Genomic DNA, 14192 nt, shown 5'->3' with positions numbered 1-14192 from the left:
CATAAGGGGAGATAATTTTGATAATAATGTAAAATTGGTGTTTATAAAGTGAATGATAGGGTATTGAACTTGTAATAACAATTCTACATACACTGAATAAAAGATGTCAAAGCAATGTCAAACAACATGTTTAACCCTGCCACATTATTTATGTATGTGCCTGTCCCAAGTCAGGAGCCTGTAATTCAGTGGTTGTTGTTTGTTTATGTGTTAAATATTTGTTTTTCGTTCATTTTTTAGCTCACCTGGCCCAAAGGGCCAAGTGAGCTTTTCTCATCACTTGGCGTCCGGCGTGTGGGGTCGTCCTGCGTCGTCTGTCGTCTGTCGTCGTTAACTTTTACAAAAATCTTCTCCTCTGAAACTACTGGGCCAAATTTTCCAAACTTGGCCACAATCATCATTGGGGTATCTAGTTTAAAAAATGTGTCCGGTGACCCGGCCAACCAACCAAGTTGGCCGCCATGGCTAAAAATAGAACATAGCGCTAAAATGCAGTTTTTGGCTTATAACTCAAAAACCAAAGCATTTAGAGCAAATCTGACATGGTAAAATTGTTTATCAGGTCAAGACCTATGTGCCCTGAAATTTTCAGATGAATCGGACAACCCGTTATTGGGTTGCTGCCCCTGAATTGGTAATTTTAAAGAAAGTTTGCTGTTTTTGGTTATTATCTTGAATATTATTATAGATAGGGATAAACTGTAAACAGCAAAAATGTTCAGCAAAGTAAGATTTACAAATAAGTCAACATTACCGAAATTGTCAGATGACCCCTTTAGGAGTAATTGCCCTTTATAGTAAATTTTTAACCATTTTTCGTAAATCTTAGTAATCTTTTACAAAAATCTTCTCCTCTGAAACTACTGGTCCAAATTAATCCAAACTTGGCCACAATCATCTTTGGGGTATCTTGTTTAAAAAATGTGTCCGGTGACACGTCCAACAAACCAAGATGGCCACCATGGCTAAAAATAGAACATAGGGGTAAAATGCAGTTTTTGGTTTATAACTCAAAAACCAAAGCATTTAGAGCAAATCGGACGTGGGGTAAAATTGTTTATCAGGTCAAGATCTATCAGCCCTGAAATTTTCAGATGAATCAGACAACCTGTTGTTGGGTTGTTGCCCCTGAATTGGTAATTTTAAGGAAATTTTGCCATTTTCTGTTATCTTGAATATTATTTTAGATAGAGATAAACTGTATAAGACCTAAAAATAAGTCAACATGACCAAAATGGTCAATTGACCCCCTTAGGAGTTATTGTCCTTTATAGTCAATTTTTAACAATTTTCATAAAATTTGTAAATTTTTACTAACATTTTTTACTGAAACTACTGGGCCAAGTTCATTATAGGTAGAGATAATTGTAAGCAGTAAGAATGTTCAGTAAAGTAAGATGTACAAACACATCATCATCACCAAAACACAATTTTTTCATGAATCCATCTTCTTCCTTTGTTTAATATTCACATAGACCAAGGTGAGCGACACAGGCTCTTTAGAGCCTCTAGTTTTTATAAATAAGGCCGTTAGTTTTCTTGTTTGAATTGTTTTACATTGTCATATCGGGGCCTTTTATTGCTGATTATGCGGTATGGGCTTTGCTCATTGTTCAAGACCGTACGGTGACCTATAGTTGTTAATGTCTGTGTCATTTTGGTCTCTTGTGGACAGTTGTCTCATTGGCAATCATACCACATCTTCTTTTTTATATCAAACACATATAGTTTGTAAATGCATTTAAAATATACAAAGTAATTCATCACATGAACATATCAATGATACAGCTTGAAACAAAATAATTCCAATCTGACATTTTGAAGTGGGGTTAATTAGACGTGTGCACATAGACTTATCCATTGGCTTGCATGCAGTAAAATTCAAACTTGCAATCCTCTTATTTGAAAGGACCCTCAATATTTTTTTTGTCAATCAAATTGATGTGTATATTGATGTCTAGTGTAAATGTATTATAATTATACCTAGACAGCTTCTTTTGAAGCATAATATCTCTGTGAGTCGTGTTTGTTTGTAGTTCACATATATATATCAGGCTTTCAAGTCTGCTATATATTCCATTGTTTATAGATATCAGAAGATATGGTATGAGTGCCAATGAGACAACTCTTCATCCAGGTCATAATTTGTAAAAGTAAACCATTATACATGTAGGTCAAAGTACGGTCTTCAACACGAAGCCATGGCTTACACCAAACAAATTATAAAGGGTCCCAAAAAATGACTAGTGTAAAACCATAAAATAATGACCAATTTTGTGCTTTCATCTGTTCCTGATTTTTGTGTGGACATCATTGAACATGCTTACTGAACATCTAGTATAAAACAGTCTCTGGGACAAGTTTGCAATTCCGCTGAGTGCAAAAGTTGTCACCTTAATTTTTGGAGTTAATCTTACTATCTTTTAAAGCCCTAGGCCTGGCACAACTGTAAAATGCTAACACCAGTAGATACTTACACATAAGTATACAAGAAATTTAATCAAAAAGTGACACAAATACAGCATAAACTGTACCCAAAATGGCTCTGAATTTAAATTATGAGTTGATATATGATGTGCTGCTTCATAGCAATTATGAATTTTAAGTTCAATCAGATTTTAGTATCTTCCTTCAAAGTCGTGCTTCAGTGACTTGCATTTTTATGCCCCACCTACGATAGTAGAGGGGCATATTATAAGGAACATGTGTACTAAGTTTCAAGTTGATTGGACTTCAGCTCCATCAAAAACTACATTGACCAAAAACTTTAACCTAAAACTTTCACTTTCATTTTCTGTGTTCAATGGACCGTGAAATTGGGGTCCAAAGTCTAATTTAGCTTTAAAATTAAATAGATCATATCATAAGGAACATGTGTACTAAGTTTCAAATTGATTGGACTTCAGCTTCATCAAAAACTACCTTGACCAAAAACTTTCTAATTTTAAAGCTAAATTTTAAAGACTTGCTATATGCAATTGTAGGTCATGTAACAACCTTCAACAATGAGAAAAAAAAACACCATTTAGTTTATATGCAATTATAGGTACCATGTAGACATTCAAAATCCAATAAAAAAAATGTCACTTCTGTTTCAAAAAAATAAACAAGAGTGCTTGCGCTGAAATGTCTCGCCTTTTTTACTGATTATTGATTTTATGTTGACTGCCAAATATGAAGCTTAACTACAACTATAACATAACCTTAACATGATCCAAGAATATGAGGTCAAGGTCATATAAACCAAACGGGAGATACTTGTACGCCTTACATTCATTCCATACACCAAATATACTCTAAATATAGTTGACCTAATGCACATCTAAGAATTAACAAAACCAGGAATACTTGCATTAACATTCCTCAATGGACCATGAAAATGAGGTCAAGGTCAAATGAACCCTGCCAGACAATCATGTACACATAAAAATCATTACATGCTTTGAATATAGTTGACCTATTGTATATAGTATCTTAGAAACAAACTTAACCAGAAAAAACTCAAAATACCAATGAATCACAAAAAAAGAATCAGATGATAAATGCCAGGCAAACATATACACTTTACAATCATTTCATACACTAAATGTAGTTGACCTTTTGCAATTAGTATGAGAAAAAAACAGATCAAAAAATTAAACATTTAGTCAATGAACCGTAAATTGGAGGTTAAGGCCACATAAAATATGCCGACTGACATGTTCGTCGTAAAATATTTTTTAACACCAAATATAGTTGGTCTATTGTATACAGTTTTAGAACAACAGACCAAAACACAAATCTTAATCTTAAACAATGAACAGTTTAAATGAGGTCAAGGCCAGTTAACACCTGCCAGATGGACATGTCTACATTAAAACCATTCCATACACCAAATATAGTAGACATTGCATACAGTATTAGAAAACAGACCAAAATATAAAACTTAACTATAACCACTGAACCATGAAAATTAGGTCAAATAACACCTTCCAGCTGGACACCTTACAATAATTCCATACACCAAATATAGTAGATCAATTGCTTATATTAATATCTAAGATATAGACTGAACCATGAAAACTTCTTTACTGATCAATGAAATGAGGTCGTGGTCAAGTGAAGACGGGCATGACGGCCTTGCAAGGTACGCACATACAAAATATAGTGATCACATTACGCATAATAAATGACAAAATCAAACATTTAGTAGAATTGTCAGTCCAACCCCTTATAGAAATTATTGTCCTGAAAAAACTATTCATAACCTTCCTTTTTTCCGATTTTGACATGTAGTATATAAGATCAAGTACAATAGTAATCAACAAACATGATGTAAAAATAAGTCAACACATGACTATGCATCTTTACAGCAGTAATTGATTGTCCATTTCTGATATTTCGTCCTGAACATGCACGAAACATTTGCAACTAAAAATTAAAAAACCAACAATCAATAAAAACCATTTCTGACAGGAGTCATTGCCCTTGAATGTCGATTTTTACTCATTGTTTGTGTTTTGAGGGAAAACTATATCGTTTACAAAGAAACTGAACATAAATAATAAATTCAAGCTCAATAAAAAGAAGTTCATATTTCTATGAATTAGGTTGAATAGCTGTTAGAAACTGGATCATTTGTTGTTATTTAGTATTCCTTTTTTCTGTTGGAAATAATTTTTAACCCGGTGTACTTCTTTGTTCGTCCTTTTCTTTACATTTGCACATCCACACTAGAGGTTCACCCTTCTTAGCTTCTAACAGCGACTCTCTTTTGTGTCTAATAATTGTTAGAAACAAAACAAAACAATTATTAGATAAAAAAGAGAGTCGCTGTTAGAAGCTATAAAAGGATGAACCTCTAGTGTGGATGTCCAAATGTAAAGAAAAGGACGAACAAAAGAAGTGCATCGTTTTTTTCGTTACTCCATTACATTCATCCAGAGTTTTATGTTTTGATCATGAATAACACAAACATATAACATCAATAAAATTGAGAGAATGGAAATGGGGAATGTGTCAAAGAGACAACAATCTTATTTATCATATATGTTTATTATCATTATTTTGAAATTGTGTTACATCTTTCAAAATTTATTTTTGTTACACAGAAAGTAATTTATTCAGAATCAGACATGAGTTAGCACAAACATATAATATCAATTCATTTATCATACATGTATATAGAGTCAAAAATTTAAGATTTTTAAATTATCGTTTGCAAACAAAAACAGTTCCTATGAAAAGAAATTTTAACAATATTTGTATGGTAAATATTAACATATTTGTATGGTAAATATTCAATACATCAAAACTGGTATTAGTTATACGATCTTATACAAGTATCTTCATGACATAATAGAAAAGGAACGATAACTCTTTTTTATATATAAAAAAGTATGAACAGTAAGTACGAACCAATAACATATTACAGATTTTCACTGCTCAACTGAACATCACCAAGGTAAATATATTTACAAAAAGGCCATGCAATCACAAGAAGTATCATTACCTATGATATTTTACGCTTCATTCTATTAGCATAACATCTAAACACCAAAAAAATCATCAAAAGATATTTTCTTTACTTATTCATACAAAGAATACTATTCCTCTTTTGTAAAGGTCTTTTCATAGTGAAATGAACGAGCTCGGTGCGACGAATTTGATTTTCATTCATCCGCTTTTGATTTAAAATACATAAAGAAAATTGGTTAAAACGATCTGAAAGAATCTTCCATACTTCATTAGATAACGTTAGAAATGACATGATTAAGTTTATACATTTGTACTTATTTTATAACATATTTTGACATGGATCGTTCGTTGAAAATTTAATGTAGGTATATAATATGTTCATTTGTTCAACTGTTTTTGATAATTAGATATTTTTTGAAATACCAAAATAATCAAATGATGATGTATGTATTGAATTGGACAAATTCAATTTTATATTTCACATTAGAACCAGGGTTTTTTTTTAACTCATAAAATGGGCTTCACTCCGTATTGTTAAATTCTACGTCATTTTGTATTTTGCATTGGTACTTTGGGACAGGACATAATTGACCGCTGTGGATAGTAAACTTGGAATTGATAGTAAATAGCAAACACACGTTATTTCTAGTATATTTATGTTATATATATTAAGTATACTGTTAAAGACAAAAATTATTTAAATTAATGGAAAACAAAAAATAACGGATTTTGAAAAAAAAGGGGGGGGGGCAAACAAAAATTGTCTTGTCCCCAAGTACCTATGGTCTTTCGGTAGAAAGTTTTCTCATTGACGATAATACCACATCTTCTCATTCTTATACTCAATTGTTTAATATGAACTTTTGTATTTGTAGTCCGATATTGATCATGTCAGTACGAAAAGCTTTAGTGTTTTCAAAAGACGAAATCCGGGCACTAAAAGAAAGTTGGTATGTTATGTGGGGAGACAAAACGAATAATGGAATTAAAATGCTAATGAAGTAAGTAAAACTACTCAATATTGGAGCGGATCGAGCCATTTTTCAAACGGGTTTCCAAAACCAAGGTAAGGGGGCGGGGGTCAAACCATATGTCCTTATTCAAATGTAGTGTTCGTCAAAAGGGGGATACATTTTCTCTGTGGATCCACAACTGCATTATACTACAGGTCAAAGATTTCTGATTAATACCATTATAGAAGAAAAGAGCGATATTTTTAAAAACGTGAGGAAATAGTCATGTGTGAATAATGAAACGAAAACAAACTTATTTAAATTACTATGATAAAAGTAGAATGTTTTGCGTTATTGTTGGAAAGAAGAAATATTGACTTACATGTACGTTGTAAAATAAATTTCTTCTTTCAGAGAATATTTTGTGTACGGTAATTGAAATGCAAACGCAATGTTAAACCATTTGTCTTTTCAAGATGATATACTTAACGTGGATTTTCTTTTACAGAGATTTTTGCGTCTTAAAATGTGTGTGGTTAAAACGATCGTTTATAGATTTTACTGAAAAATTTAACTCAAAATAAAAATACAAGCCATTTGTATCTGTTTTTCTCTATGTACGGAGACATCCATATTTGCTTATTGTTTATATAATAAGGTTTCTCTACATGGTCTGAATTTCTCCCAAAAATGTAAGATCTGCTAGTTTTTGGCAGACATGCAGGTTTGCACAGCTTTGTTTTTGAAGGTTTTCTTTTTGGGGGTAAAATAAGGAAAAAGGGAGGGGGTATGTATCAACGAAAATTTATCAAGCCATTTGTATATATATATATATATATATAGTTATTTGAATTTTGTGAAAGCGTTCTTATTGATTTAATTTGCCAACAATTATCTATCTTTTACGATTTATTCAGTTTGAGGCTTTTCTCTTGTGTCATGTTTTTATCGTACTTTTGTAAATGTAAATTTTGTAATGTCATTGTTTGATGAAAAAGTGATATAAATCTCAAAACAATACCTTTGCCTCACCGCATATTCTTAAACATAATCTAAATAAGGAATATTCAATTTTTGTTCTTTTTGTTTACGTTGCATTTCAATGTGTGTGTTTATTTTTTTGGGAATATTTTTTTATTTTGTTTAGGGAGAGGGGGTAGCCATTTTGGCAATGTTGTGTTGATGACATATATTTCATAATCTCGACTAAATTCATTCCCACCTTTTTCATCTTAGGCGATAAAGTTTAGAACTCGATATATTGTACAAAACCTGTCTATTCTTGAAGATGGTATTCTTATTTTTAGATATTTTTAGCTGTATTTGGCAAAACGTTTTAGAATTTTTGGTTCTCAGTGCTCTTCAACTTCGTAGTTTCTTTGGCCTTTTTAACTTTTTTTGATTCGAGTGTCACTGATGAGTCAATTGTAGAGGAAACGTGCGTCTGGTGCAAATACAAAATTTTGGTATCTATGATCATGATGATGAGTTTTTTTTCTAGTCGTCAGGTGACTGTTTTATTTTCGTTACGTGTAAAACCTAAAATCCTTTTTAATACATTTTTATTTTCAACACACTATCTATCTTTATCTTTTATACTATTTTTATATAACTTTCACTGTATAATTTTTATACTTTTTCATTCAATATTATGTTAATATATCAGTAGATATATCCATGTTTAAGAAATGAACTTCATTGATAGAGTACAGATAAGTCGCCTTTATATATATCATGATAACTTACTCTTCCTAAAATTTATTCACTCGGCTGGAAATTTTTGTTAAAAGTGAAAAATATTTAAATAATGTTATCTTATGAAAAGATTTCAATGAATTAAAATCGGATTTTGCTATTAAATTTTGGCATATATTTCAAACAATGTTTGATTAATGCCTCGTTCACACGTACATTTAATTCGAATTGAATGCGAATCGAATTCGCTAATCGCGTTCACACACTCTTCTGTTTTAATTCGAATTGATTCGAATTAGATAATTCGAATTAACCAATTCGCATTAGAAATACGTTTTTGTTAATACGAATTAAAAGTTTAGGACAGTAAAGCGAATTTGACGCGCATTGTAATTCGAATTAGAATTGACGTTAGGACGTCAAACGTTTCGAATGCGAATTAAACTAATTCAAATTAGTTAATGCGAATCGAATTCGAATTACGTGTGAACTCAGCATAAGAAAGGAAAAATCAAAAGCAATTGAACAAGAAATTTTACATTTATTTATATCCTACAAGTTTTGATAATTTAGTATTCAAATATCTACACAGACATTCAAAATATCTATCAGACAATGTTTATGTTTTAAGTTTTAACATCGTTGTTTTTTTTTTTTTTTTTTTTTTTTTGGCGAGAAAAAGGACTTTTGTAATCAGTAAAATTCGGAGAAACGATTTTGAGTTTTTGTCTAAATCAATGGTTTTGAGAAGAAAACAAAAATCTGTATATATATATTTGCTTGGTTCTGTGTATCAAATTTCATTATATATATGAAAATGCATTGCCTCATACCAAGTACGTATATTTATAGATTATCGGGAGAAGAACGTAAACACCAGGCGGTATTGTTTTGTTAATAAGTTTCAAGTGATCGAAGGTCACTCCATTCATTTATTTCAAAAATATAAGCGAATTCAGTGTGAATCCAAATTGAAAATATATATTGGAATTTCATACTTAAACCAGCTAATTATTTAATTTTACGTTTATTAAAATTTTTGACGAGACTTTTGCTGCATACAATTAATAAAACTTTTCTTTGAGTAAGATTATAATTATTAGTGAATCTTAATCATAATATAATATTATATCAGTAACACAACAACATAATTACTATTACACGAACTATTTGAGAAAATTAAATGTTATAATGTTTGAACTTTAAGTAATTTTATTTCTATACAATACATTTAATGTATTGATGAAAGGTTAGATATTAAATCCATTACGATTAAGATTACAATAAACAGACTTCCATGATGGGAAAAAAATTGAGATGATAATAATCTGTTAAAGAATAAAAGTAAACGATTTATTACTCCAATTTAGTGCTTTTAATAGTCATCCTGACATTTACATTCAGAGACATTATAATGTGATTTATCAACTTTCAATAGAATGGAATTATAAAAGGTTCGTGTATACCTATACATTATGCCATATAGATAACACAAGCCCGCTCATGTCGAGTTGCAAATTGTCGGACTCCGCTTTTAATTGAAAAGGATTGACAGTTTTCCGGCCTGACGCTACGAATACCTCGCCTGCTTTCACCATTAAAAACTGGGTCCAACTGTTAGCATAGTTTGTAAGAAAAGCAATATCTTAAACGCATTTCTACTGCAACAACATTTAAAGTACATTTTGACATACCCTTTTAATATTAATTTGTTCATGAAGTCTCATTTTACACTACTGGTGTTTGTCGTGTCACACAGGAAGCAAAATGAATAGAAATGGTTAATAGAGCCACCAGCAGTAACTACATGGCCTTCGCAAAAACAAATTTTGGGATCGTATAATGGTATGATGTCGTCGTCGTCGTCTGCGTCGTCCGAAGACACATTGGTTTCCAGACAATAACTTTAGTTTAAGTGAAAAGATCTATATGGATTTTTTTCAGAAGGTTCAATACCACAAAAGGAAAGTTGGGATTGATTTTGGGGATGATGGTCCCAATCGTTTAGGAATTAGGGTCCCAAAAACAAGCATTTTTCTAGTTTCAGGATAATAACTTGTGTATAAGTATTTCTATTGCTCTGAAATTGTACCACACTGTTAAAAACCACAAAAAGAAGGTTTGGATTCATTTTAGGGGTTATGGGGCCAAAAAGGGGCCAAAAAACAAGCCTTTTTCTAGTTTCTAGACAATAACTTGTGTGTAGTTGTATGAATATCTCTGAAATTGTACCACATTGTTCTATATAACAAAGGGGATGATAGGATTGAGTGTTTGGTTAATTTCCCAAAATATGTAGGTATTAGGGGCCAAAAAAGGGTAAAAAAGAAGCATGTTTCTAGTTTCCAGACAATAACTTGTGTTTAAGCGTATGGATCTCTCTGAAATTGTACTACAAGGTTCCATACTACAAAGGAAAGGATGGGATTGAGTTTAAGGGTTATTGATCCAAGTTTTCAGTAAAAAAAATTGGGAGGGGGAGATTTTTTTGTTTACAATTTTTTTAAGGGATTCCTTTTTGTTTTTTATTTTTTCAAATCTCAAAATTTTGAAAAGTTTTAAGAAGAAATCTTTAATTTTCAAAATATTGTGTAGTAGATTTGTTAGATCTTTGACCACATTTATTTTGTGACAAAAACCTATATTATTTCAAAAATTTGATCGCAATCCAATTTCAGACAGTATCAAGCTTGAATATTGTGACCAAATTTGCCCAAACTATTCAGGGTTCGACCACTGAGGTCGTTTAAAGCTGCGTTTAAGTGGTGTCATTATGGTACGAATTAAGAAAAAAAGGTCCAAGTACCATAACTGCTGTAGAAATTGTAAAATCAATAAGAGTTTTCCCCTCAAAGGTGTTGTATCCACACGGGTCATTGTTTTACAAAAGAAAAAGAAATGGTGATAACTTATGTCAAAATTGTCATATCATAATGATCGGGTAGTATAGTAATTTAAAGAGAATTTGATGAGAAAATGAGATAAAGTATGAAAGCTTTCTGTCTCCTAGTACTGTAGTTCATCTAACGGATAGACAAACGGACGGACAAACTATAACGCTACATCCAACAGAGCGTACGGTCGAGGTCAAAACGTGTTTAAAACATAAGCATCAACTAACAAACAAACAAAAAATCTTTTTTTTCAGACTTTTTAAAATGCACCCAGAATCTAGAGCTTTCTATAAAGAATTCAAAGACCTCCGAGAACAAGATATGCCTGCAAATAAACGCTTTCGAAGTCTAGCTTTACAATACATGTACAAACTAACGGAGTATATAGATGCTGTTGATGATCCTGATACTCTAGAGGACCTGATGGTCACCACATGTAAAGCACATCATAAACGGGCATTAGGACCAAAACATTTTAAGGTACTTTAATTCTAGCAAAAGTTAATATTTTATTATGAGTACTAGTGTATAGGTTTAGAGGTTATTGATGTGATTGACCGTTTAACCCAACATCTGAATAAATGTACATTGTAAGTCCGCGACCAAATTTACACACAGGTACTTGTCGAAAAAAAAATTGTTTCTGATACAAGTTAAGTGCGTGTGTTTACATATTATGATCTATATAATGTCTAGAAAAATTTGTGTAGTCCTTACAACTCAAAACCAAAGACATTTTTTATTTTTTCTCTTTTCTTTTTCAACTTCATGCGTAACTTTTATGATATATATCTGTATCACAGGGTTTATATGTGTTTCGGAAACTTGGTATATCGAAGTGTTAAACAAGGAAAAATACTACAGAAACAAAATACTGTGGCAATTATAATCAACACAGGACCTTCAACAATGAGCTACACTCAAACCGTAAAGTAAGCCTTAAGGGGACACAGTACAAGAATTTGTATAGTGACTAGACAAATTCTTGTGATCCTTTATTTTAATCATCACAAGACCTTCAACAATACACCTTATCGCTATTTGTCCGCTATTACTAGATATCACACAGGTTCCCGTAAATTTTTGACGTCACAAAACAAAATATCTGACGCCACAATGGAAAAGTGATTGTTATATGCGTCAAAAGTTCAAGCGGCCGGGTCAGCCGGGATTAGCGATAAGGTGTATGAGCAACACCAATAACGTATAGTAAACTATAAGAGGCAACTGTAAAACAAAAGGTGAAACAATACAATAGAGAAAATCAACAGCCTGATGTATGAATAAGACATCAATCAAACAAAAAACAAAAAGCAAGACAAACAGAAATCAACAACCATTGAATTACATGTCCAGGACTTGAAACAGACACAATGTTTTGCATAAACACTGAACGACAAAACTTCTTCCTATGTGACGTATAAATTTTCTTACGTCAGACACGCGAAGCAATAAATGATTTTTAATTTGATAGATGTTTTTGTGCTTTTTTGTGAAATTGTTTGTTTTAAGATTGTAACACAGTGATGACTGCTGTACCCATATGTTGACTATTTTATTTATCATGTCTGTTTTGTTCACGCATCGTTCTAAATATAACGGAATTTGATGAGACTGTTGTACAATTGAGAGGTTTAGCACTATAAAACCAGGTTCAACCACCATTTTATACATTTGAAAATGCCTGTACCAAGTCAGGAAATATGACAGTTGTTGTCCATTCGTTTGATGTGTTTTGTCATTTGATTTTGCCATTTGATTAGGGACTTTTCGATTGAATTTTCCTCGGAGTTCAGTACTTTTGTGATTTTACTTTATACAGTATACCTTTGATTTATATTTCAGTGGATGGGATCAGTCATGACGTCAATGGTCAAAGAAACAATGAAGAGTACACACGTAAAGGAACTGCATAAAACGTCATGGACCAAACTCATGGACGCTCTCGTTGTCGTGGCGACAGATGTACAGAAAACACTGAAAGAAGAGTCTCTGGATAAAATTCAGATTCCTGAAATGACTGGTGTATGGAGAAGTCCTCACAATAGTCCAAGGTTCTAAGAACAGAATCCACGATGGGGAGTAATTCGCATTCTCAGAATCTAAAGGATTTTGGGTAATCTCATTGTTCGAACACTAAAATTAAATAACATTACGTCATTGGTTGAATTTCTAAGTCTTAAACCAATCATATATTGTTTTGGTGTACGCTTTTGAGAATATTACCCAGAATGCATTAGATTCTGAAACGGCGAATTGGAGCAATAACATTTCGTGGTACTTGCCAGCTTTATTTATTTTTTAGAAGAAATCAAAATATGCATTAAGTGCATCTTTATTTGAAACGCTTGCATTACCGTATGGTGATGTGTATTAACATTTTGTACATAACTTATTCAGCTGCATCTGTACATTGAATTCCGACATTCTATTTATTAACATGTGATCTTTGACAATTGCAAGCGCGGGAACATGTTGCCATTAGGCATTTATTTAGAAAATAAAACATTGTACAATTTATCCTAGATCAAATTTTTATGTTCAGTGTATGTTCACTAGTGTTAATATGTCTTTTAATTGAGTTAAGCCATTTCAATTGATATGTTATAGTGTGTCTTTCTATGTTGTGATGTTACACTGTTGTTTCAGATAAGGGTAATTGTTGGTGCCTATTAAAACGTTTAAACCCGCTGCATTTGTTTGCAAATGTTCTAAGTCAGGAATCTTATATGTTCAATAGTTGTTGTTTGTTGATGTGGTTTATTTGTGTTTCTCGTTTTTATATATACTAGAACACACCCGCGAAATCGCGGGCATTCAGAGCGTAGTTTAAAGTATGCATGGTATGTAAAGTGTTGTTGGAAGAATTTTGTGAAATATTGAATGACTGGAGAATTTCAGCAAAAGTATCATAAATCATAGGTTATTGGGGACAGGAAAATGTTCAGTTTTTTAATCCCTCCTCCTTTATTTCCAAAATTCCCAATTTGTGGTTTTCTATCAATTTCAATATGAATAAAATAAAGTGTATTTACTTTCAATTCTAAGTTTTCTAATCGATCCATGGTGGTCATTGATATAGTATACAGACCCTCTCTATTTAATAAACTCTAAACGTGTATTTACTTTCAATTCTAAGTTTTCTAATCGATACATGGTGGTCATTGATTATGATATAGTATACAGACCCTCT

General features: G+C 31.8%; 1 protein-coding gene across 2 annotated transcripts; it reads left to right on the top strand.

Moving 5' to 3' along the window:
• Positions 1-5373: 5373 nt before the first annotated feature.
• Positions 5374-13171, top strand: LOC143056357 (globin-1-like). Of its 2 annotated transcripts, none has more exons than XM_076229447.1 (4): positions 5374-5443; positions 6333-6458; positions 11254-11479; positions 12845-13171. In XM_076229447.1, the coding sequence occupies exons 2-4, from the start codon at positions 6346-6348 to the stop codon at positions 13058-13060; spliced, it is 555 nt and encodes a 184-aa protein (XP_076085562.1). In that variant the 5' UTR covers positions 5374-5443; positions 6333-6345; the 3' UTR covers positions 13061-13171. The 2 variants fall into 2 exon arrangements, with proteins under 2 accessions (XP_076085562.1, XP_076085561.1); XM_076229446.1 differs by lacking the exon at positions 5374-5443 and adding an exon at positions 5736-5818.
• The last annotated feature ends 1021 nt before the right edge of the window (positions 13172-14192 follow it).

This window comes from Mytilus galloprovincialis, chromosome 13, assembly GCF_965363235.1.
Source record: "Mytilus galloprovincialis chromosome 13, xbMytGall1.hap1.1, whole genome shotgun sequence".
NCBI classification, from domain to species: Eukaryota; Metazoa; Mollusca; class Bivalvia; order Mytilida; family Mytilidae; genus Mytilus; species Mytilus galloprovincialis.
This window is presented reverse-complemented; position numbering and strand designations above follow the sequence as displayed.